The sequence below is a fragment of the Rhinolophus sinicus genome, linkage group LG04 (genome assembly GCF_036562045.2).
Source record: "Rhinolophus sinicus isolate RSC01 linkage group LG04, ASM3656204v1, whole genome shotgun sequence".
Lineage (NCBI taxonomy): Eukaryota > Metazoa > Chordata > Mammalia > Chiroptera > Rhinolophidae > Rhinolophus > Rhinolophus sinicus.
This window is the reverse complement of record NC_133754.1, coordinates 162,690,881-162,715,907: the sequence shown is the minus strand read 5'-3', so window position 1 is coordinate 162,715,907 and position 25,027 is coordinate 162,690,881. Positions and strand designations below refer to the sequence as shown.

At 37.3% G+C, this 25,027-nt stretch overlaps 1 protein-coding gene across 1 annotated transcript in view; it reads left to right on the top strand.

Annotated features, from left to right (window-relative positions):
* GRIN3A (glutamate ionotropic receptor NMDA type subunit 3A) overlaps positions 1-25,027 on the top strand; it is a 148,874-nt gene that overhangs the window by 57,910 nt on the left and 65,937 nt on the right. The window contains exon 3 of the mRNA XM_019729259.2: positions 5,734-6,781. Coding sequence (XP_019584818.2) covers positions 5,734-6,781 — 1,048 coding nt within the window. The remainder of the gene's footprint in view (positions 1-5,733; positions 6,782-25,027) is intronic.

Genomic DNA, 25,027 nt, shown 5'->3' with positions numbered 1-25,027 from the left:
CTGAAGTTACTCTAATGAAGTCACCGGTGGCTTACACATTTCTAAAGCCAATGGTCAATTCTCAGTCCTCATTGTATTTGATGGGTTAGAAGCATTTGACACAGTAGATCACTGTCCCCTCTCTGAAACATCTTTTTCACTTGGCTTCTGGAACACAACACAGCCTGCCTTTCTCCTATTTTTCTCCATGTCTGGTTCCTTCTTAGTTTCCTGTGGTAGTTCTTTCTCACCTGTACCACTTCCAAATGCTGGAGTGCCCTGGACTTATTCCATGGACTTCTCCTCATCTACAAATACTTACATTATGATCTCATTTGGTCTCCTTAAATACCATGTAGAGAGCGATGCCTCCCAAGTCTGTATCTCAAATCCAAACCTCTTTCCTGAACTCCAGGTGATCTCCAACTACCTACGTGACATCTCCATTTGGATGTCTACAAGTTATCTCAAATGTAACTTAGTGAAATTGAACTCCTGGTAGTTCTCACCCACCTCCAACCGTTTTCTTACAGTTTTCTTAATGGCAACTCCATGTCTCAATTACTCAGGGCAAAAACTTTGGTGTCACCTGTGCCTCTCCTTTTCCTAGCAACCATAGCTGAGCCATCAGCAAATCCTGTCAGTTCCAGCTTCAAAATAGATTGAGATCCAACTAATTCTTCCCACCTCCACTTCTACCATCTCAGTCCAAATCACCATCACCTTTTGTCTGGGTGTTTGAAACAGCCTCCCAACTGGTCTTTCTGCTCTTGTCTCTCTTTAGTCCACTATGACAATCCTGTTAAAATTATAAGAAATAGCATATCGCCTCTCTGCTCAAAACCCACCAATGGCTTTCTATCTCATGTAGAGAAGAAACAAAGACCTTACAAAAATCCTATTTTCCCCAATTCCCACTCCCTGTAAGTTTTCTCTGACCTTGTCTTCAACTCCCCTTCCCTTCTCTCCTGTCGCTTGTCCTTAAACATACCAGGTGTAATCCCACTTTGAGGACACTGGTCTTCTTGCTCCCTATAGAGGGCATGCTCTGTACCCTGACACCCTCCTGGTAGAAAAAGTGATGAAAAAGAGATTAAAGCGGAAAAAAAAATTCCCTTTCTTCAGCTCTTTACTCAAATATCACCTTCTCATAGAGGCCATTTTGGCCTCTCTAATCTAAAATTTCACTCCACTACCACCAATCCTGATACATCTTATTTCCTAACTCTGCTTTATCTGTCCTCCTTTGCACTTAGCAATATCTAACATCCTGTACATATTACCTATGTATAATATGTATTATGTCTCCTTCAGTAGAATATAAGCTACATATATTGTTGTGTTTTGTTCACCCAGGACCTACAAGAGTGCCTGGCACATCATGAGTATTGTTAAGTGAATAAATGATTGAATAGGTGATGTGTTGTTTTGTTAATTTCTTTGTTCATTTGTTTTCATGAACAAGAAAGCTCTTTAATTAGTACGTCAAGTTTTGTGTGCAAATGTGGCTTTCAAAACTATATCTTAAGTATATTAAACACTGATCTCACCTATACTGTGAACTGTCTCAAAAATATTTTTCACATAGTTTGCAAAGTGCAAAGCTTATCTCAGCTCATATATAAATCAACAAATTCTTAATTAGTGACATAATTGGGAATTTTTACTAAAGTAGTAAATTAACTAATGAGCTTCATTCTTTTGAGCAGAGTGGTATCTTGGGAGGTTTAATGATAAAAAGAAAGAAACATGTATACCTGAACTGCTTTGTTACACACTCACCAGGTGCGACGCACAGTGAAACTACGTTCTCACTCATAGAGTGACATCAGACCCTTGTCATATCATGACAAACTATCATGAGATGCCTCTCCGTGGTCTACTGGCCACCATCTCTTCCTTCCTATAGATGTGTTTTACCTGTTTCCAGATCAGTATTACTAATGCAGGTTTCTGGTTGTATTGTTACTGTGCTCAGAAATCTTCATGGCCCCCCTTTTCCTATGAAATAGTAAAATCTAATCTCACACAATGGACATGCGAAGCTTCTACAGTCTAGTTGCAATTTGCTTTTCCTGTATTATTTTCTCACACTTCTCTACCCTGCTCTCCAATTAGATTGTTGTGCTTACCACCCCCGTTATGTGTTCCGCCTCCTTACCTTTCCTCATAATGTTCCTGAATCTGGAAAATTTATTTAGCATTCATATCTAGGCTGGAGCAGCGTGCAATCAGCAGTGTGGTGGTATTATGGGCCCCTGTGACTCAGGCTCGAAATTTCTATTTAAAAAATTTAAGATTACTTTCCCCTTTGATATGTCCACATTGCTCTATGGACTTACACAGAATTGATATTCAACTAAATACTCCAGATCTTATTTATATGACTTTCCAGCAAGCCAAATTTTACACATTCTTAGTATGGTTTGTGAACTAAGTGCAACCCTGTGCATTTGGCTCTCTTAAAATCACTCCTTTTTTTGGAGTTATGTGTCTGTTGATTATGCCACCTTCTCTCCACTTCTATTGCTATTATCTTAGCCCTTGTTATCTTAAGCCCCTTGTGAAACAAGCACAAAGAAAGGAAGACAGGAAGCAAGAGGGGGAAAGGAACACTATTCCTGACATCAGAAACTACGCTCAGCCCCCTCTTCCTTCCAAACCATTTCCTAATAGCTAGGGGGAAACATCTTTCTTAAAATCAAATCTGATGATCATGTGTCTCCACAGATGAAATTCCCTCAGTGGCTCTCCATTACCTTCATCATGGCCTCAGACCTTTTGTAGCTCATTTTCCACCTTCATCTCCAGCCTCGTTTCTCACTGCTTGTCATTCTGTGGCTTGCCCTCTCTGTCTCTGACTTTTGCACACGCATCTCCCACTGTAGTTCCTTCTTCAAGACGCAGCTCCGGCACATCTTTCCTCTCAGAAGCCTTCCTCATCACCGCTAGATTAAAATGTGCAGGTCCTCTGCTCTCTGTTCCCAGGGTGCCCAGGTTTACTGCTGTTACACTGCTTTACAGGCAGAGAAAACTTGTTTACTTTGCTTTCACCCCATTCCTAGACTTTGAGCTCTTTGGGAACAATGACTGGCTTTCATCTCTCTAACTCCAGTGCTAGGAACAGTGCCTGGTCTTTGTATCCGTTTACCTTGCCAATAAAATTATTCCCTGGTTTTTCTTTTTCTTGTTCATCGAAGAAGAGACCAGGGCAAGATAAAAACGAACATGGTAGAATTTGATTTCAACAAAAGCAGGATTTTTTTAATCATTTAATTAACACACTGAGCATTGAAACTTCGCTACACATTGTCATTGCATTACACAGAATGTGAAGTACGACAATAAAAGCTATCAGTGAGATCATTTTAATTTACCTTCACCATAAAACTGAAAATAAAATAGACAGTAGTAATCTATCATAAGTAGAGATTCTCTGAGACCCAGTTTCTTGATGCCAATTGCATAGTGAAATAAGCACTGGATTTTCTGGTCTGGGGAAATTGAAGACATTTAGGTCCTGATTGATTGGCCTTTCTGTGACAAATGAATGCCTCAGAGTCAGCTGAGCATTGTCCTTCAGTCACAGCCATCTTGAATGTTATTTAGCACCCATAACGAGGCATGGTTTTACTGGAATAAGGGAGTTGTGTGATCTCTGAAAGATTTCTGATGGCGTCTAGTGCCTTCTTTTCTGAGATGATTTCAGTATATATGTATTCATTGGTAGTCTTTCAAGAGTCCATCCAGTTAAAAATCTATAATATTAGGCCCCAAATATTCTTAAAGTAATGACGGGCTCCTCTTTCTACAACTTTAACTTTCCTTTCCCAGTCACTCAATTAACTAAATGAAATTAACCCATTTATTACTAACCATTTTATACCCCAGGCAATGTCAGCAAGTGTGTGTGTTTGTCGTGTGTTTCTTGACAAATCTAAAAGTAGGCTGCTCCTCAGAAACACAATTGTCATCCTTTCCTTCTAGTACCAGGTAGTTATCCATTAATTAATCTGTGTGTTTTAATGATTCGATCCCCACTTCTCTAAAGAAGCAGAAAACTATTTTAATGTCTAGGATAACTGAGACGTCATGACTTGTGGCAAAATAGGATTCATTTTAAGTGGTAGCATCCCACTGGGGAGTGCTAACATGAATAATAATCATTACGTGCACTACCAAAATGAGTAATTTCATTGCATTTAGTGATAGCAGCATCTTCAAATGTGATTTACATTTATATATCTAATAAAAATTAGTACATTCTTCACACTTCCTGATTTTTCTATCTCCTTTCTGTAGCAGCATAACTTCTTACTACTTGTATTTGCATTTGTAAATTACTGAGTAGTGTTTGTGGCGGGCAGTGTTCGTCCGAATGTGTTTTGCTTAGAGCCTAGACTTGTATCACCTGATTCACAAAAAAATCTTCTGTGGTACATTTCACATTTCAATTTAATTCCTTTTCATTTGAAATGTGTCTTGAATACCCTCTGTGAGTTTATCATAATGTAGTACTTTGCATTTCCAATGAGAAAAGTTCCACTAAGAGATGGGAAAGTGACCTAGGGACAGCCTTGATTGAAAAAACTTGAATGACATTAAATAGTAACCACCATATCTGGAATACTTGTTCTATGTCAAAACATGTGGTATGTGCTTTACGTTCCTTATTTCCAACCCTTATAATGGAGGAAATATTATCTTCCCCATTTGCTGATTATGAAACTGAAGCTTAGAGTTTAGTAAATTGTCCAAGGCCAATGCTAGAAGGTAGCTGGACTGATATTGAAACACAGGTGTCTCTCATGTCAAGTCGGGGCTTTTATTCTGACACAAGGCCATAATTAAGAGTCCAGAGGTGCCGCAAACTTAACATGTTATCTCTGATTGTCTTATCTTCCCAGACTCAAGAAAGACAGAGGCTCTGATTAAGCGTTTTCCTGTCTCGCCCATATCAGAACGTAGATGTACGGACAGTGCCCTGGTTCCTGGGGTTAGGGATCAGTATGTCATTCAGTGGGTAGTTTTCCTTTCTTTGACTTCTGACAGAAGCTCTCTCTAGAGCCAGAGCCAGCTGTTTTTCTCTAATGACTTAAAGGGAGGATAGTGTGAGGCTATATGGAGAACTGCAAATCTATTTATCTTTTTCTTAGTTCTGTGGTTGATAGCCAACATGCAGCTTTAACTGGCCTCATGGGGATAGATATGTTGATTGTTTCCACTCTACCAAGAGAAACACTGGTAATAAGATCTGGCTATTTTCTAGAATTATGAATACAATTTTTAAACGATTATCAAAATATATGTATATTTACCAAAACTCATTCCTCACACCAAAAAAAAATTTGTCGAGCTGATTTCATTGCTATTGAATGTAGCAAACAATAAAAATGAGACATGTTAAAGAGGCTGAGAACCTCTGTATCTTAGAAAGTTGTGAGAATACGTAATTAACAGTTTACAACAGAAAACAATGAACACGTGTCTTAACTAAGAATAAAAAGATTTGGAGTAATACCAAGAACCAAGCACCTAGCATGGGTGTTAGAATCTCAGGGTGATCTCTCAATGAAATAGGATTCTTCTAGATGAGTCCAGCTGATTAATTCTTGAAAGATTTATAGTCAATGCCTTTTTTTAAAAAAGATTAATTAGAGTTTCTTTTTACTAAGACAAACAAAACTAAGCACTGCTTCCTTTCTTGGGCTTAGCCTCTCTGCCTTACCTTTTGCTTTTTCTCCTCTTTGCCAGGTTTCTAGCCAATACCACTTTCAGAGGCCTCAGTGGTTCCATCAGAGTAAAAGGTTCCTCTATCATCAGCTCAGAAAACAACTTTTTCATCTGGAATCTGCAACATGACCCCATTGGAAAGCCAATGTGGACCCGCTTGGGCAGCTGGCAGGGGGGAAAGTTTGTCATGGACTATGGAATATGGCCAGAGCGGGCCCAGAGGCACAAAACTCACTTCCAACACCCAAGTAAGCTGCACTTGAGAGTCGTTACCCTGATCGAGCATCCATTTGTCTTCACACGGGAGGTAGATGATGAAGGCTTGTGCCCTGCTGGCCAGCTCTGCCTAGACCCCATGACGAATGACTCTTCCATATTGGACAGCCTTTTTAGTAGCCTCCATAGCGGTAATGATACAGTGCCCATTAAACTCAAGAAGTGCTGCTATGGATATTGCATTGATTTGCTGGAAAAGCTAGCAGAAGACATGAACTTTGACTTTGACCTCTATATTGTTGGGGATGGAAAGTATGGAGCCTGGAAAAATGAGCACTGGACTGGACTAGTAGGTGATCTCCTGAGTGGGTCAGCCCACATGGCAGTCACTTCCTTCAGCATCAATACCGCACGAAGCCAAGTGATAGATTTCACCAGTCCTTTCTTTTCCACCAGCTTAGGCATCTTAGTGAGGACCCGAGACACAGCAGCCCCCATTGGAGCCTTCATGTGGCCCCTCCACTGGACATTGTGGCTGGGGATTTTTGTGGCTCTGCACATCACTGCCATCTTCCTCACACTTTATGAGTGGAAGAGCCCCTTTGGCATGACTCCCAAGGGGCGGAATAGAAGTAAAGTCTTCTCCTTCTCTTCAGCCTTGAATGTCTGTTATGCCCTCTTGTTTGGTAGAACAGCAGCCATCAAAACCCCAAAGTGTTGGACTGGAAGGTTTCTAATGAACCTTTGGGCCATTTTCTGTATGTTTTGCCTTTCTACATACACGGCAAACTTGGCTGCTGTCATGGTAGGTGAGAAGATCTACGAAGAGCTTTCTGGAATACATGACCCTAAGGTAAGTACTTTTTTTACTCTAGCTTTCTTTATTGTCTGTTATAACTCCATACATTGTATCTTATGCTGTAGTATGTTTATGTTTCATCTAACACAAAATATTCTCTCAGCCATCTATAGAGACTAGTCCCAAAGTCTGTTGCTTGGTGGAATTAAATATCTTGTTGTTGTATTAAATGAAACAAAAAGAGTCAGGGAGGGTTAGGGAGTGTTTGTTCCAGAGAAAATCTTTCTGGTAGAAACATCTATTACCTCAGTTTTTCTTTATTTGACTGTCTGACAGAATGTCTATCAGGAAATAGTCTTACAAAGTATATTCACACAAAGCAGACTGCAAAAACTGATTAATTACTTATCTTGGGAATTAATGGACATAAATAGTGAGATCCATATTTTGAATAGCAAAGAATCTTTTTTTTTTCACCATAAAAAATATTAAATGGAAAGAACTAACATTTTATCATAAGATCCCAAAGTCAGGTGCTAGAGAACTCAATGGGTCTGGATTAGGAGTGCTGAACTAACTGAGGTGGCAGGATTAGCTAAGAACAGGGTGCCCTTATAGTAAGGAAAGCTGTATGGCTGGCCACCTTGGGTTCAGGGGAGGTTGCCACAGTTACATTACAATGTCCAAAGACATTTAAGAAAATTGTATCTATTCTAGGCTGCCTTTGATATCCTAGACATTTGACCCTAAGGTACAAGGGAGGAGGAAAACGGAGTTCAGGTAAATAGGTGAAGCAGTGGTGAGTTTCATAAATAAGACCCAAGGATTGCCTGCAATGCATAAGAAACCTGAAGCATTATTTTAGGGGATTAAAGAGAAAATCATAAAGATAAACCGTACACAGCAGTAACACAATTTTTTAAGCGAAAAGAAATAATCATTCCATTTCCCAAGAATAAAAAGGTGACTTTTTTATCAATCTAACCTAGCCCACAAGACCAAGTGAGCAGAACTGGACAAAGTCAACTTTCTGTTACAGCCTGTAAGTTCTTAATGAAGTGGGGCAAGGCTAAATCTAAACTATTTTTAATTTGAAATAATAAATGAATTTCCATTAAGGTTTCCAAAAATGTATATATCTTTCCTAGTGTTGTTTCCATATTAAAGTCCCTCATTTATGGGTTTGTTTTTATTTTTGTTTTCATATAAAGACACCCAGATTATTTAACTAAGCAATACTTGACATCGAACTTTTGGGGACTAGTGTTGGTGACAGAATTGTTCACCCAGATATGTGGTTTTATACAGACAACATAATATCCTCACCCTCCCACAGAGATGCATGATCAAAATAATTTCTATAGCCTTTCAGTCACTCATCATTCGTTCGTAAGTATGTTGAAGTTAGTCACATGAGCACTTTTCTCTCCTCCCATTGTTCAATTCCTTGAGGGACTGTCTTTTTCTTACAGTAAGTAATGTGGAGAAATTCAAAAGTAAATAAATCAAGTAGGGGAGAAAAGATATAAACATAAGGAGAAACAACTTAAAAAGTTATAAACATGCCAAAGTTTAGTAGCAAATGAAATACTGTCGAAGTTCAAGAAAAGGATGATCACCTTCAACTTAGTGCATCAAGGAGAGGCTTAATGAACTAAATAAAATGTGTGCTTATTCTTGAAGAACATTTGGAATTTGGACATAAGCGTCAAGGGAGGAGGAATGGACATCCCAAGCAAAGAAACAGAATGAGGTACTTGGAGGCAGAAAGTACAAGGAAGGCACAGTCAGGATATCTTGGGAAATTCAATTTAGCCACAGCATGCTACATGAAGGGAAGAAGAAGATCCAAGTCTGAAAAGTAAGCTCAGTTGAGATAACAGAGGCTCTTTTTTATTTCTTTTTTTTTTTTTTTTTTTTTTTTTTTAGTTTTATTGAGGAATATTGGTAGACAGTGTGTTTCTCCAGGGCCCATCAGCTCCAAGTTGTTGTCCTTCAATCTAGTTGTGGAGGGCGCAGCTCAGCTCCAAGTCCAGTTGTCATTTTCAATCTTCAGTTGCAGGGGGCGCAGTCCACCATCCCATGTGTGTGGACTGGCAACCTTGTTGTTTAGAGTTCACGCTCTAACCAACTGAGCCATCCGGCTGCCCCTAAGATAACAGAGGGTCTTTGACATCAGGCTAAGAACAGTAAACATCTGACAAGAGTCAAACATTGACATATTTGAACAATGGACTAGCACAGACAAACAAGCAGTCTTCATTTAGGATGGTTGCTTCAGCAGCAGCATGTAAATAAGATTAGAAGAGAAAGTCAATGGACAGAGTTGATGTTATAGGGATAGTCACTGATAGAAAGAAGAAAGGATGCAAGAAGTATCCTGTTTCCCCAAAAATAAGATCTAGCCGGACAATCACCTCTAATGCGTCTTTTGGAGCAAAAATTAGTATAAGACCCAGTCATATATTATAGTAAAATAAGACTGGGTCTTATATTAATTTTATAAGACTGGGTCTTATATTAATGTAATATTAATATATTAATTTTTACTCCAAAAGACACATTAGAGCTGATTATCAGGGTAGGTCTTATTTTCAGGGAAACACAGTATTTTTGTGACCAAATCAGTAGGGCTTGGCAGTTAATTGGGTGTGAGAGACAGCAAAGAGTCACGTTTTCAAAGTTGCAGGCTTGAGTGTCTGAGGTGATGGTATCATTCAAAGAAGCAGAAAAGGCAGTTTTGAGCTGGAAAACATGGTCATCCGTTCAGTTTCATACATAGCATTTTAAAATCTGTTTTGGACATCCAGGTGAATTCCAGCAGGCATTTAGAACATGGAGCCTGACTGAGTTCAAGAGTGAGATTGAAGCAGGTGGGGAACCTGGGCAGAGAGGTGTTACTGTGTAAAGGCCTTGGGAAGTATGAGATCACCAAAGGAGCAGGGGGTAGAGAAAAAAACTGCTGTTTGAAGAAAATCAACAGGCGTAAAGGAGTCCCAAGGTGTTGGAGTACAGGATTTATGGAGTGATGAGGTAGAAGATGAGGAGACAAAGGTGCCCTGTAGCAAAGTCATTCAGGCCCTTCAATACCTCTCTGTAGATTGGATTTTGACTTTTTGAGATAAAGAATGATATTATCCCACCTGCGATGTCTAACTTCTTGTAGTGTTATCAGGGAGGACAAGGGTTGATCAGTGCCTAGTCCAAACCATGAGTATTTGTGCGTGTGTGTGTGTGTGTGTGTGTGTGTATATCTGATGAAACTGGTTTTAGGTGGTTTGCTTTTTTTCAGTATTTCTCAAACTTCTGTTATTGTTTTTCAGTTTCACTTGATAGTATTTTATTTCTGTTGAGTGAAAACATGTCATTTACATAGAAGTCACAGATCTTTTGTGGTTCTCTTAGGACCTTTGCTATCCTGCTGTAAGGTGAAAAATCTCCTAAATCTAAATGAGAGTTGATATATACAGAGTATTGGTCACACTCTGAAGATTCTTTCACCTCTGACTCATTACTTTTCATATCCTTTCATCCCCCTCACCTACTGGATATTAGGACGGGTCCCATTACACCATGCTGTGAATTCCATCCTGGTTTTACTACTCACAGCTCAGTTAACTCACCTCAGGCAGATTTCCCTGGGCCTCCAAATTAATGCTCTGAACACCTACCTCTTTCCCTTCTCTAACTCTTCTTTATTAATCTCAGGATCATCTCCCCATGTCTCTCTGTTATAATTGTGTGCTGAAAACTTTGAGAATAATAACTCTCAGGCTGCCCTAGAAGAATTTTATTAAGACATGCTCCTAGGAATTGATGTCTTCTCCTCTTAGAGGCCATTTAAGCACTCAGATTTGAAAAAGAGAAGACTTCCATCTACCCTTCCCATAAAACTACTTTTCTGTTGCATATAATATCTTAAATTATAATAATAGCATTTTCTTATTATTATGTAAATAGTTTATATTGTTAGCCCAAAATTTTGACTTTTTTTTTTTCACATCAGTCTTAGAATCTAAACACCACTTATAAAATATTCCTATGGGAAAATGTGTTTGGATGAAAACATACTTAAAAAGTAAAATTTATGATTTGTACTTGTATACAGTTCATCAGTGAATGGAGTCCTGGCTGCATAAGTATCTGTAACCATGACATCAGATAACTTGCAATGGATGTAATAGCTCCATTTTTCTTCTTGTTTAGTATGCTGGCTATACATTTAACACGATTAATAAAACTGTTAAGAGTTAAGAATATGAACATCTATCACCATTTCAGAGTTGAGAATTCACTTGCTTCAACCAACTACTTTGAATCAGAAATAAAAGTAAAAGCAAAAGGCTGTGCAGGATGGACCAGTTTATGATTTACTACATGTTGCAGCAGCCAAGGCAGGTTGGAGTACTTTTTTTTTCAGATGGAGGTCAGAGGGAAGAAATAACCTTGTTGTGGCTGCCCTTACAGATAACCCCAAGGGAGGAGCACTGGCCCGATGTGCAAAGGAAATTCAAGAGAATGGTTGTATTCTCACTTAACTATTTTTGCCAGAATAATTTATTTTACACTAAAAGTAATACTCATGGCTTCCCACTGACTCTTCTGGGAAGCAAGCTCTGTGCTTCAAAACAGGTGGGCTTTTCAAACATGAGACCATGAAAGAAAGAATTTAGGAGTGATATATTTCCTACAGATTATATGGGTATTTCTCGACATAAAACTAGCAGTATTCATTATAGGCAGTGCAGAAAATAGAGTAAAGTAGACAGATGGAAACAAGCACCCATTGCCTCATCATCCCAAGTCATTTCCTCTTAGCATTATGGGATGATTGACAGGTGGATAGAAACTCCAGTATTTTTATCCAGTGAGGTCTTCATCTGGGTCTATGATCTAAGTTATTGACCTGGGCGTTCTTAGGACCTTCCAGCCATTGACATTCAATCTGCTGATATATAAGACAAGATGAGAAAATCACTTCCTACATTGTAAAGTACCTTGAAAAATAAAACCTAACCTCCCTTCATACAGTTGAATTGGGCCAGTTAAAGGATACATGGGCATTCAAAATGAGCTATTTCCTGATTTTAATGGACTTTCTAGTTCTTCTTTTCCAGCTTCTCACATAAAATGCCCCTTTAGCCCTGTTTCTATAATACATATATATATTCATATATATATGTATATATATATATATATATATATATATATATATATATTTTTTTTTATTTTTTTTTTTTTCCCCCTCCAAATGTCAGCTCCTTAGAAAATAGGAGGTTAGTGTCATTTTTGTACAGGCAAATTATGGTGCTGCTTTAGAAAAACAGTGCTGGTGAACATTCAATATTAAAAAATAAATAGACCTGCTATAAAGGCAAGAGCAATTTTAACCAGAAATATTAAAGGACATTCGCATAGCCCTAGCAAGAAATGATAAGCATTTCCCAAAATAATAAAAACCACCTTTATTGATCTTCATATAACAGTTTGTGGCTGCCCCGTAAAACATATGAATTTATATAATAAAAGCTGGCTGGCCTAGAAGAAGGGAGGGATGGCAGAACTCCAAGGCAAGCAAGACACTGAAAATGGAGTTTGAGGTGAGGGGAAAGAAGACTGAACTACACTAAACCATTCATTTGTTCTTTCTTTAATTCATCCAGTAAGAGCAACACCAGTCTGAGGCACCATGCTAGGTGTCTGGGAATTCAGTTGAGCAAAATAGACACTGTCATTGCAATATGAAGTTTAATAGGAAAGAAAGACGTTCATCAAGGAGCACATAAATCAGCTAATGATTTAAACTGTGGTAACTTACTACAGAATCTGAGCGCCTCACAGGGGACCTGATCTGAATGGAGAATCAGAGAAGCGCCCACCCACCCCCACCCCTTCCCTGAGGAAAATAAGTCTGGCTGAGATCTGAAGGATGTAAACGAGCTAAAGGGGAACTGGGGGGGTATTAGAAGAAGAGCTTCTCAGGGTGACCTGGCGGCATGTTCAGAAGCTCCTAGACAGGAGGGAGAAGGCTACAACTGTGACCACCCCATCCTGAGCTAAGAAATTGGAAAGCCAGGAAAAGGGCTCAAGGATAAGACAAGAAAGGTAGTGGATTTTGATGACCAGTCTAGAGAGAAAATTTCTCAAAAGATGAAAAATCCAAGAAATGTTATCATTTGAAGAATGCTGTACTTCCCACGGCCTCCATGTACTTCCAGATAGAAAACCTAACAGGAGAAACATCCCATTTACTCTGGCAACAAAAAATCATAGTACTCATAGATCAGGGAAGTGTCCTCTATAGGAATTGTGTTAAAACAATTTTTAACATACAAACATAAAAGATGGTTTGGATAAAAAAATTGAATGTGCTGATGGTTGCACACATCTTGTCAATATACTTATACTAAACACCATTGAATTCTTATACTTCAAATGGGTGAATTGCATGGTGTGTGAATTGTATCTCAATAGAGCTATTTTATTATAATAAACAAACTGCCATATTACCAAATTGGAAGACTAAATATTTGAAGATGTCAAATTTTCCCTTAGTTTATAGGTCTAAAGCAATTCCAATCAAAAGGACATTTTTGTTTGTTGCTTAATCTTCTAAAAATAATATATTAAAGCTAATATAAAAACAGAACAGTCAAGAAATTTGATATTGAAAAACTTATTGGTAAAAATAACAGAAAATCTAATATCATTGACCATTCATGTGCCAGACAGTATTGCAAAAGACGTTAATTAATATAGTATGTCTCACCATCAAGTAGTCATGGAAATTAAAATAATCCAGTGAAGCAACTTATACATAAAATAATAAAAATAGTTAATCCCTGTCAAATTTTAATATCAATATTAATTATATTTATCTTGAACAATTAGTTATCTCTCTTTCATCCTCTTTCTCACTGCCAGTGTGAACCCAGTAAATGACAAGATTCTCTTATTGAGCTAATGTCTAGAGAGAGTTTGGAGGCAAGCTTCTTGCCCACTAATATCAGATTTATTGTCATTGCAGGATGAATTTTAAACATTATTCCTGGCTTCATGTTGTTTCTTTTTCTATTTCATCCTATTTTTAATGTATGCTATCTTGTATTTTGTGAGTTTTACGCTGCCTTAAACCTTTTCCGGGAAAGAGCAAGGTATACATTAAGTAATGCTAAAATCAAATAATAAGTAAAGAATATTAACAATTCAGAAAAAGAAATAAAATTGACCAAGAAATATAAAAATATTAAATTAACTGTAATCAAAGAAATGCTAACTGAAACAGTAATGAGATGATGTATTTTTACCTATCAAATTCGGACTCTTTTACTGATAGTTCTTAACCTTGAGGGAAGCACATTAAGACTGGCACCAACATACACTGCTATTGGGAGACAAGTTGGTACAAGATGTTCATAAATCAATTTGGCCATTTGTATCAAGCACGTTATAGGATCATGCCTTTCACCCTTGACTTCCACTTCTAGGAATCTGTCCAAAGGAAATAATATATGAACAACAATTTATTGCAAAGGTTGACAGCAGTCTTAACTCAAAATAGCAAAAACTTGAAAATCCCGTAAATGTCCAACAGCAGCACAATATTAATATACTATAATATTCCTGTGCTCTCTGAAAACGTAGCCTGTAGAGATGATTTTGAAGAGTTTTAAAATGTAAAAAACCAAAATATCATGTTAAATAAAAAGTTAGGACACAAAACCATATACTAGATTTCCAGTTTTGTAATATGCGTATGTATGTGCTATAAAGAGAAGTGATTAGAAGGAAATATAACACACTGTTAACACCATTGATATCTGAGCAGTGTAACTACTGGAAGTATATATTTTATTATTTCCACTCCATATTTTCTACAGTGTTCATGTATTATTTATGTAATGAGAAAGTAAAGAACGAGCCAAGGAAGCATGACAAAAATTCAGACACGGGACAGTAGTCACAACAGCAGTGTTTGTTCCACATGCCCTGCAGCCTTCCAAGTCCAGGAAGGATGACTCCCTCAGTGAGCATCACTCCCATAGTAAACTATGTGCATCTTAAAGATGTTATGCCTTCCACAGAGATTTGCCAAACCGAATTTTTAGTCCCACCCAGTTTCTTCCCTTCATAGGATTTAACACAATCTGAAATTGTCCTGGTATCTATTTGTTGATTTGGTAATTATCCCACTGTGTCTCGCTCATCACTGGATCTACACAGTGTTGGGTGAACTGTAAATATTCTGTAAATTTCATTCAATTAATAAATAGTTGAAAATGGCAGGATCATTGGAATAAAGGTATAACCTTCTCCAGGGATTAGTTTGAAATCAATATTTTTGATAAGCCCATTCATAACCATTCTCTTATTAGATGCTATGGGATGCATAGAAGGAAAGCTCCAGTAAGGGGCAATGGTACTATGTTACAAAGGGCAAAGTCCCCGTGTTGGGCAAATCTAAGTTTAATGTATGCCTCAATCATAGGTTAGTTGTGTGAAGCAAAGCAAGTTATTTACATGGCCTCTGTGTCCTTACTTGAGAGGATCACAGGAGATAATGGATGTGAACTGTCTAGCTGAAGTTCTGATTCCATTTACCACTAGATTATAAACCTCATGAGCATGGAGACTTGATCTCTTTTATACACCTGTATCCCTAGAACCTAAGTATACAGCAAACACTCATTCAGGTAAGTGTTGGGTAAATAATGGACTTGGCCATGAAGCCAAGCACAGGTACGGTATCTAATAGGTTAGAGACAAAGGGCAGGAGCACCTCTCACTTGAAATTAGAGTGTAGTCAAGTGAATTCTAAATTATATCCAAGACTGACCCAGAGTGTTTGAGCCCTGAGATTGATGTAATCAGATCATCTAAGTAAAGGAAACCTCCGACCATGATTCCTGTCTGAAATAATGGTCAGAGGTGTATTATCCTTGAATGGGACCACAAGATGATAATTCTGCCGTAGCCTGGGTGGTTCAGGGTCCCCAGCAGCAAGCAGATTGTGGCGTTAGGTCAGAAACATTTAGTGGTTCAGTAAGGATGAGACACACAGTACGTGGCACTTACTAGGAGTAAGCAAAATGGGTATTTCCCTTCCCTTCCTGAATGTTCTTCAATTTAAGGAACTTTAGGGAAACCATTAAGACTTAGTTAATTCAGGTTGACAGGGAAACAACAAATAAATGGGTGATCTGTTTATTTCCTTATCTACTTCTAAAATAATTTTGAAATGGTATCTTTATAGAATTTTTTAAGTAACTACAGCTTTATTACTTTCAAATGGATACAGTCATTCATACTAACTGCAGCAAAGTGTTTTCAATTAGACATCCTGCTAGGTTTGCTTTAATGAATGTCTAAGATCACTTCCTTCATTTGAATACAAATAGAAAATATGCCAAATTTTGCAAACCCTTCTCTTAAAGTAGGGAGAAATTGGCTTATAACTTTGTTTATATTATTAACCTGCTTAGCAAGCCCTACCTTTATGCATAGATAATTTCTATACCAATGAAGATGTCATAGGACATCTATAAATATTCACATATATCTTATATAATTATAAACAATTATCTGCATACATGTCCATGGACTATATATTCACATACATACATTTATATTATTTTAAAAGTTAATGCAGGTTAATGGACACAGTCATTTGTAATTTGGGAGAACTAAGTTACTCCAGGTCACTCTTGGACATAATGTAGAAATCACCTGGCTGCAACCTCCAGCTGCAAATGAGAGGTGCTCCCACCCTCTGCCTCTATCCTGCAGGACTCACCTCAGCCTCACAACCATTCAAAACCATTCTCACACTAGATGCTATGGAACGAATAGAAAGAGAGCTCCAGTAGGAGGCGAAAAACTATGATTCAAAGGGCAAAGTCCTGGTGCTGGACAGATAGAAATTTGATACAATTTAGGTTCGATGGTTTGCCCTGTGAAAAATCTCATTTTCGTGTTCAATAAATATGTGTGTCAGAAGTTGCAGGCAACCCTCAGAGGAGCTCTTTTTCTGTCCAAAATACATATTTTAGCTCCACACACAGTACGAATTAAGGTGAATGTTGGATTTTTATGATTTACCCTCAACTTGACATTTTGATCCTTAATCAGATCATGAGTAAGCGTGATCAACCAAGAAGCTGGACTATGAATTCAGCTCTATTCAGTATGGGAAATTCGGCCAGTTAGGGCTCAGTTTTCCTATTGCTACTGCATACAAACCTGCTTCAGCCAATTGCGTATCTATATATGATGTTATTCATAACTTAAGTTCAGAAAGACATTTTGTCAGAATCCATTAACATTTTTCAAACTCAAGAAATGCACTTAATGGCCATGGCATTTTATCAGGATGTTGCTTTCTAAAAAAATGCCAAAAGACAGAAAATTTTAACACTGCCAACCAAAATAGGACTTAGCAATGTTTCCTCACATTATATGTGAGCTGGAATTTTTTTTCCCTACATGATCTGAAGACATAGAATTAATGGAGGTGAATCTACTGGCAAATAAGATTGTAAATGAATGTAGATATATAAATCTGTATCTTCTGTAGTTTATGTGTTTAAAATGATGATTAATCAGCATGCCGAGGGTCATAAATGAATACTTAGTTTCAAATAAGACCATAGATATAATTTCATAACAGGAACTGAAAATGTCAATAAATAATAATATAGCATTTATTGGATGCCTTCTATATATAAGGGACTAAGCTAACTTTACATGGATGTTTCTCATTTAAACTTTACTGCATCCATGCAGCTGAGTAAACAGGCCTAATAGAAATTAGGTAACTTGACTAAGGCCATATAGCTAATCAATGATGTAAACAGGATTCATACCCAACAGTATCTGATTGTGAAGTATTTCTAGTCAGTTTTTTATTATACATGCAGCCTGATTTATTCCAGCCAGCCCTTTCCCCACCCCTGGGCTTAGTCTAGGAAAGCTGCTCACACAGAAAGATGAGTCAAGGGCAGACAATGCTGCTGAGGCTGTGACATTGGAATTTGTGCACACACAGCATGTAATTGAGTGTGGCATGAAGGAATGACAGAGACACAGATTAACTCCCACCCCACCCTCACCATCATCATCACTACTACCCTACAGTGTTGCAGCACCGGGTACTTCAAAACCTAAGAAAAAGGACCTATTTATCTTCATAGTGACTTCCATCCACCACTGCTATGGCACGCTGTCACAGCCTCACATGATGCCCTGCTCCCTTGCCACCACGCCCTGTGAAATGGCAGCTTCTCTTGGCTTGCATTTGGAAATCTCCAAATGTAGCTGTAGGGTCTGAGTATGAACTGGTGCTAATTCATCTCCCCAGTGTTAAATCCCTCAAGCTGTTACTCCATTCCACCTTCAGTGCCACTCAGCTCACGTCAGTTTTGTTCAAAGAGAACAGAGACCACAAAATCAGTCTCTGCTCATCAAGATATTGTTTATACTATGGAGAAGCTAGAAATAATCTATAGTCATTAAGAGGAGATTGGTTAAAGTAGGGTACATTCTTTTACTGGAATATAATGTTGCTCTGAAGAAAAAGAATGAGAGATAGATGATAGATAGATAGATAGATAGATAGATAGATAGATAGATAGATAGATAGATGATAGATATATAGATACAGATATATATACACATATACATATATACGTATATATATTCAAGCAAAAAAAGATTATACTCTCTCTCTCTCTCTCTCTCTCTCTCTATATATATATATATATATATATATATATATATTAGTCTTTAAAACCATTCTACTAACATTTTTGGTTTTGTTGAATTGGCACTCATGTAAAAGGGTTGCTCACCACTAGAATACAGTGATATCGGGGCATCTCAATTCTTTTCCTGCCACAGATCTCCCAACAGCCATTTTTTTGTGTTAAAAAACTTCCTTCCAAAAGGCTCCTATACAAACTGCATATGTGTCAAGATAAGACAAATGTTCTCTGACACAGGTGAGACTTCTGTTAGTTTCCTATATGGGTTATTAATTTAGACTAGATGATTCTGCTTACACAGAGAACAAGTTATGTACCACTGGACAGTTTCATGAATTTTAGGGGGAAGACAAACCATAAGATTTGTGGAAAAAGAGACCAAAGGAAGAGGCAGCCAGCATAGCTTTCTGTGAAGATTCAGCCTCCTCTTACTTTCTGCTTCTCATAGCTGAGGCTACTTCACCCTCACGTTCATTCACAGCCCTCCTCCTTACCTTTCCCTCAACCAGGCTCGGGAAGTAATCCTATTCTCATTCCGGGAGAATTTAAGATGCCCTGTCCAGATCCTTTCTCTTCACAAGGATGGTCCAAGAACCAGCAGTTTTAACATCTCCAGGAGCTTGTTAGAAATGCAGAACCTCAGGCCAGACTCCAGACCTACTGAACCAGAATCTGCATTTTAACAAGATCCTTGCGTGTTTCATTTGTACAATACAATTGAAGAATCAGTGCATTAAGTTAGTTCCCACATGGCCGAGCACCAAGCTTCTTTGTTACTGGCCTCATCCTTACCTTTACCCTTGAATCAGTGACGTGTTCCAGGACTAAACTTTACCTCCATCTTATCATTGATGTCCTGCCCTGTTAACAATTTTAAGGTTCCAGTCACTTCCATACTGTGTGATTCTGCTTAGCATCTGGAAGATGTTTTGACTCAGAGCCCTAGCTTGCCAGCTACAATTTTAACCCAGATAGTAGACATCTTGGATAACGGACCTTTACAGTTGTGTCCACTGTCCACCCAGAATTCTCCTTACCCCACTGCCAAACTGATCTGTGGTACTTCCATGCATTCTAGCCAAACCAGCAAAACACCAGTTCGTCTTCTAAAGAATTTCAGCAAAGAATCCCTGGTCCTTGCCACTGGTCTACCCTCACTGCACATAAGTCTCCCGTGTTTTTTTTTGTTTTTTGTTTTTTGTACGCCTTTTTATTCTTGTTCTTTTCTTTGTGGAGATAGTGACCAGCTTAGCAGCTTCTTCTTTGAACCGCTATGAGCCCACGTCTCACCCTGCTCTTCACATCTTGTAAATGCTCAATACATCATTGCGTCCAGCTTGTCTAGAGGAATGAAAGGTGCTGCCCTATACTCATGTGCTACCATCAGCTCACTCTTGCACAGGTTCTTGTCTGCAACTGAGTGCTGAATGAAGAAAAAGCATTACAGACAGGAAATAGAAGCTCTGACCCTGATCCAGTGATTTTCTTTTTGTTTTTACATGCTTTTAGAAAATGACTATTTTTGCTTCACTAATGTGACAAATAATAATGACACACACCATTTGTAAAGCACTCCATCACTTCCCAAGTACTTTTAATCCAACACGTCAGTTTATCCCCTACATCTGGTGGCAGAAAACGTGTTTAATAGGAGAGAAGACTGGGGTTCAGAGAAGTTAAGTGATTTTTCCAAAGTTCAAGCTGACACTAAACTCAAGCTTCCGAATTTCAGGTCCATCACAATTTTCAGTACAATATGTTCCGTCCTATTAAACTATACAAAAAAAACAAAACTAAGCTGACAAGGATAAGAATGCTCATGGCTCCTAAAGCTTTGCTCAGCATTTCAGGAAGGTAATTTGAGAAAAATAATTATCAAAACAAATAAAAAACTCATAATATGTTTATTGAATTATTGCTCAATGTCTATCTAGTATTTGTGAATTACCTCAGGTTTTTAGATGGTTTAAACTTCCAGGGAGCTGAATATTGTGCAGGACAAATAGAAAAATCAAGCAGCCAATATACTGAAAGCCAAACTCCAGTCCAAAAATGCAGAATATATTTTGCTTTGTGTCATGTACCAAATGACTAATAGGTAGCAAGGGTTTTCAGGGTTATAATTTTAGCCCAAGGTACCGGTAAATACATGAAATCCTTGAGTGGTTTATGATATCATAAGGTGAAATTATAGCCTGTATGGGCAAAAGTTGTGGAAATGCTTTTAACCACTGAGTACCGTAACTAGCCTGTCCTTTATAGCAATCATAAGAAAAACTATATTAAATGCCTAGTCATTTTGACAAATGACTTTAAATATAGAAATTATTTTTTTAAATGAAAATGGCAGGCAGGCGATTTATTCATCCATCCATTCCATGACTATGTATAAGTCACCTATGCCCACCACTAAGATAAGGGCTGGGGTTACAACAACAAACAAGTCAGGTCCCTAACCCTGCCCTCAAAGAACTTCCATTTTAGCAGGGGACTCAGACATTAAATGACCATACTATGGGATAAGTGTTGTGATGATGACCAGAATGGTATGCCAATGTATTAACAGGCGTCTGACAAATTTGGAGGATGGGGGAGACATGCAACCAGAGAAGGCCTCCTTGTGGAAGGAATCATAGGACTAAACTATGAATGATGAATCAGAATAATGAAGGCTAAGAGGAGGAGAAAGCTCATTCTTAAGAAACAGATAATGAGAGTAAGAGAGAAAAAAGAGACTTTGAAAGAACACAAATATCTAAACTCCTTTCAAATAACAGGAACAACTATATGGATATGCAAGAGGAAAAAGTAGGAAAGAATCAAAAAATAATGTAACAGACATTAACAAAAAAATATGTACATGCATGTGTATATATAGAGATACACATATACATATATGCATATATGTATATTTTATATGTATATATGATATGTATTTCTCACATATACACATTTATAACATTTGCATATATTATATATAGTTATATCATAACATGTTGTATATAATATATGCATATAGTGTTGTGTATATGTGTATTTTATATGTGTGTATATGGCTATATATATATATATATATATATATATGTATGTGTGTGTACCAGCTACCAGACCTGAATTTGAAATGAGAAAACACCAAGCCATCTATAAAATGCCTCATCTCCAGTTACAAAAGCAAAGAATAATTTAAGATTCAAAGACTATAGAGATAATATTCAAAGAGTACCTAATTAGGATGATGAAATCAGATAAGATCATGAAATATTGTATTAAATGAAACTATAGGTACAAGATTCTAAAAGAGACCAAGAGGTTATTTAATTATATTAAATTACACATTTACCTAGTGCAGATATCATTCATTTTGGAGGATATATAAAGGTTGCCACCAAATGGAAAAGCCCAGAAAGAATTACTGATCACAAAAGTCATCTCTCAACAATATTTCAATATCATTTCAAAGAATTAAATTGCACTATTATTTTCAGTGATAATACAATTTGTATTGTATCACACTTTACAATATACATAATATTTCTCAGTAACTAGGTACACTAACAGAGTTTTAGCATATTTAAATATAAATAAATCATCTATAGTTATACACATAAAATGAAAAATAGACTCAAGAAAGGTTATCTTTCAGAATATCAAACTATATCAATAATAGGTGGAAGGAAAAAACAAATTAGAAACACAAACAAATAGAACAAAACGCTTACTTACATAGGTGCCCCACATTCTAAATAAAGATTCTTAGACACAGGAATTGGTTTTGGTTTTAGGGTATTTATTAATAATTCAACTCCTCAAAAGTAGGTTTTGCTAAGAAAACAACATTTTTAGAAAATGTCTTAACAATGTGCCATGTACAAAAGACTCACTTGAAACAGATCTAAGCTAAAAAATTAAAAGCTTTATTAGTATAATTCAAAAAGTATAGAAATTATTTTTAAATGCATTTTGCTACTTTAAATTCAAAAATCATGAAAGCAACCTAAATATTTCCTCTCTGAAAAGCTGTGTGCTAACCAAGCATTGAAATGAAACTGAAAATAATGAACGATTTTAACCATTTGTGCGTTAAATACCATTATATAGTTACATAAAGAATGAATCTAGCCTTTGGGAATTATAATTCTTATAAAATCTTACTCGGGTGTCATTCCTGAGACAAGTGACATGTAATGACTGAAGTCTTACCTACCCATTCATACTTGGAATCATTTTATGCATTAATAATACGTGGAGTAAAAATGAACAGCATTTTCCAAATACAATAACTCACAAATAAATAGAGGTGTTTGTGCAAATGTTTCATTTTTTGAAAATCACCTTGTGCTGTGTCAAGCCATGGAAAATTTTAGCTCAAAGGAAAATTCTTCCTCCCCCGATACTCCCCCCCAAAAATCACAAGGATGTGAAAACGGGATTATAATGGAAGCTGTCTTGCAACATTAACTGCAATGTTCATTCCCCTAAAAGCCATAATTCATGGCTGTTCTACAGCCTCTTTCTTTTAGCAATTATGCATATTAGAGGAAAGTTTGAAAACTAAATGCTGGTAGAAAACCAAGCCTCAGAAAAGGCAAGTTTACTTGACCAATTTGCATTGAAGGAAAATATGAAAGCTCACTAGCCTGCCCAAGTCCCAGGTGTCCCTCGTCTAAGGAGGTCGCGGGTAAAACATGACAGTCGCAGGGCACCGCTTCCGGCCTGAGATAACCTGGTCAACCCATTGGCCGTTACTTCCAGCACTAGGGGGCAGTGTCTTCTGTGAGAGGAGCATGTGAGAACCACTGGCTTTCCTGGGAATTCAGTGCAAAAGTTGCTCTTCTAAATAGACAAACAGCTACATAGGATATTCAAACCCACTCTTTTTTCCTTCATTTCCTCTTTTCCTCTCTTCTGAGATTCTTGGGGTGACATGGAAAGCATCTCATGAGAACTCCCCAGGCCATTGTGAACATCCTTGTATTTCCAAAACCTAGTACATAGCCTGGCACTTAATAAACATTTGCTGAAGAAAGAGAAAAAAAAGAAAGATCTCTAAATCCTGTTTCAAGTCAGAAAACTTGTGTTTGATCTTGTCTCTGCTACATAACTGAGCTTTGTGATCCTGGACAAAGTATTTAAACTCTAAGCCTCAGATTCTTCACCTAAGAAATGAAAATTAATACCTACTCATAGCACTGTCCTTCGGCACTTAGGAGATAATGTATGTAAAATACCTGAGCACAGTGGCTGGCTTGTGTCAGTGTTCTGTAATTATTTGTTAAATCTCCAGAGGTGTAGATGACCAGATGAATGAAGAACAGATTATACCTAACATAAACGCTGAGGCTCCGCTATGGTTGTGCTTCTCATATCTCTAACAATAGGCCAAGACCAAATGCATCCTTGTGTTTTTCAGGAAAAATGACAGCCAACATTCTTGACATTCAGGTTTTATGCTTTGACATACATCTTTAAAATAAAGCCTGTGATTATTTTTAAATGGGAAATCTCAGAAGAAGTCTAAAAGTATTACCAAGGAATATTAAATTTATTCGTATAATTTACAGACTTATAATAACCCTCCAAGCAAGTAGCATAAATTTTAAAATTTGAAAGGAAGACACGACACACACACACACACACACACACAATGAATTTATTGTGCCCTTTATTATCAGAATAATAAATCAGCCAGCAAGTTATGCTCTGTGTCTAGAGTCTATGGAAGATATGAAGAACAATGAACACAATTTTGTCCCCAAGAAATCTATAATCAAGTGAATGTTACAACACTGCAGTAAAACTAAGAAAGGAAGTGTGTTCACCATTAAGTGCCCAATACCCTGATTGCCCTATCAAAGTGCCCTCCCCATCTGACTTTTATCTCATCATACCATTTTTTTCTTTTCTTTATTTTTTTCTCTTCTTTTATCACTAGCTGTAATTATCTGGTTTGTCTTTGTAGAGACCTTTTCTTTATTATTTATAGGGGGTTATCAACTGGTGCACAATATAGATAGATTAGATAGATGATACATAGGTAGGTAGGTAGATAAATAGATAGATAGATGCATGTGCTGAATTAATGAATTCTTTGTCCTTAAACTTATCACTTGACTCAGAGCTCCTTACTTAAGTGGCAGACAAGACCAAATTGGAACTATGCTTGAAATCTTTCAACAAGAAATCATTTGTTTCTTCTTCCATGTTCTTCTTTCTACCAGTTAGTATAATTCCAAAAATATTAATGAGGTACTGTGATGGTTTCTAAAAGAGTTCAGAGAAACTCATATTCCCTTCAGAAATACATACAAGTAAATAACTAACTCTACTACACTGTGATTTGTGAAATAATAAAAAGATGTAAAAAGGAGAGGTGACACCCAGGAAGATAGTTATCTCTTGGGAAGATCAGAGAAGGCTTCTAAAAGGCTATAGTACCTAATCTGGATTTTAAAGAAAGAATAGGAGGAACCAACAGAAATGGGAATCCCAGGCAGAGGTAATAACAGGTACAAATGCAAAATGGCAAAATTGGGTCAAATGA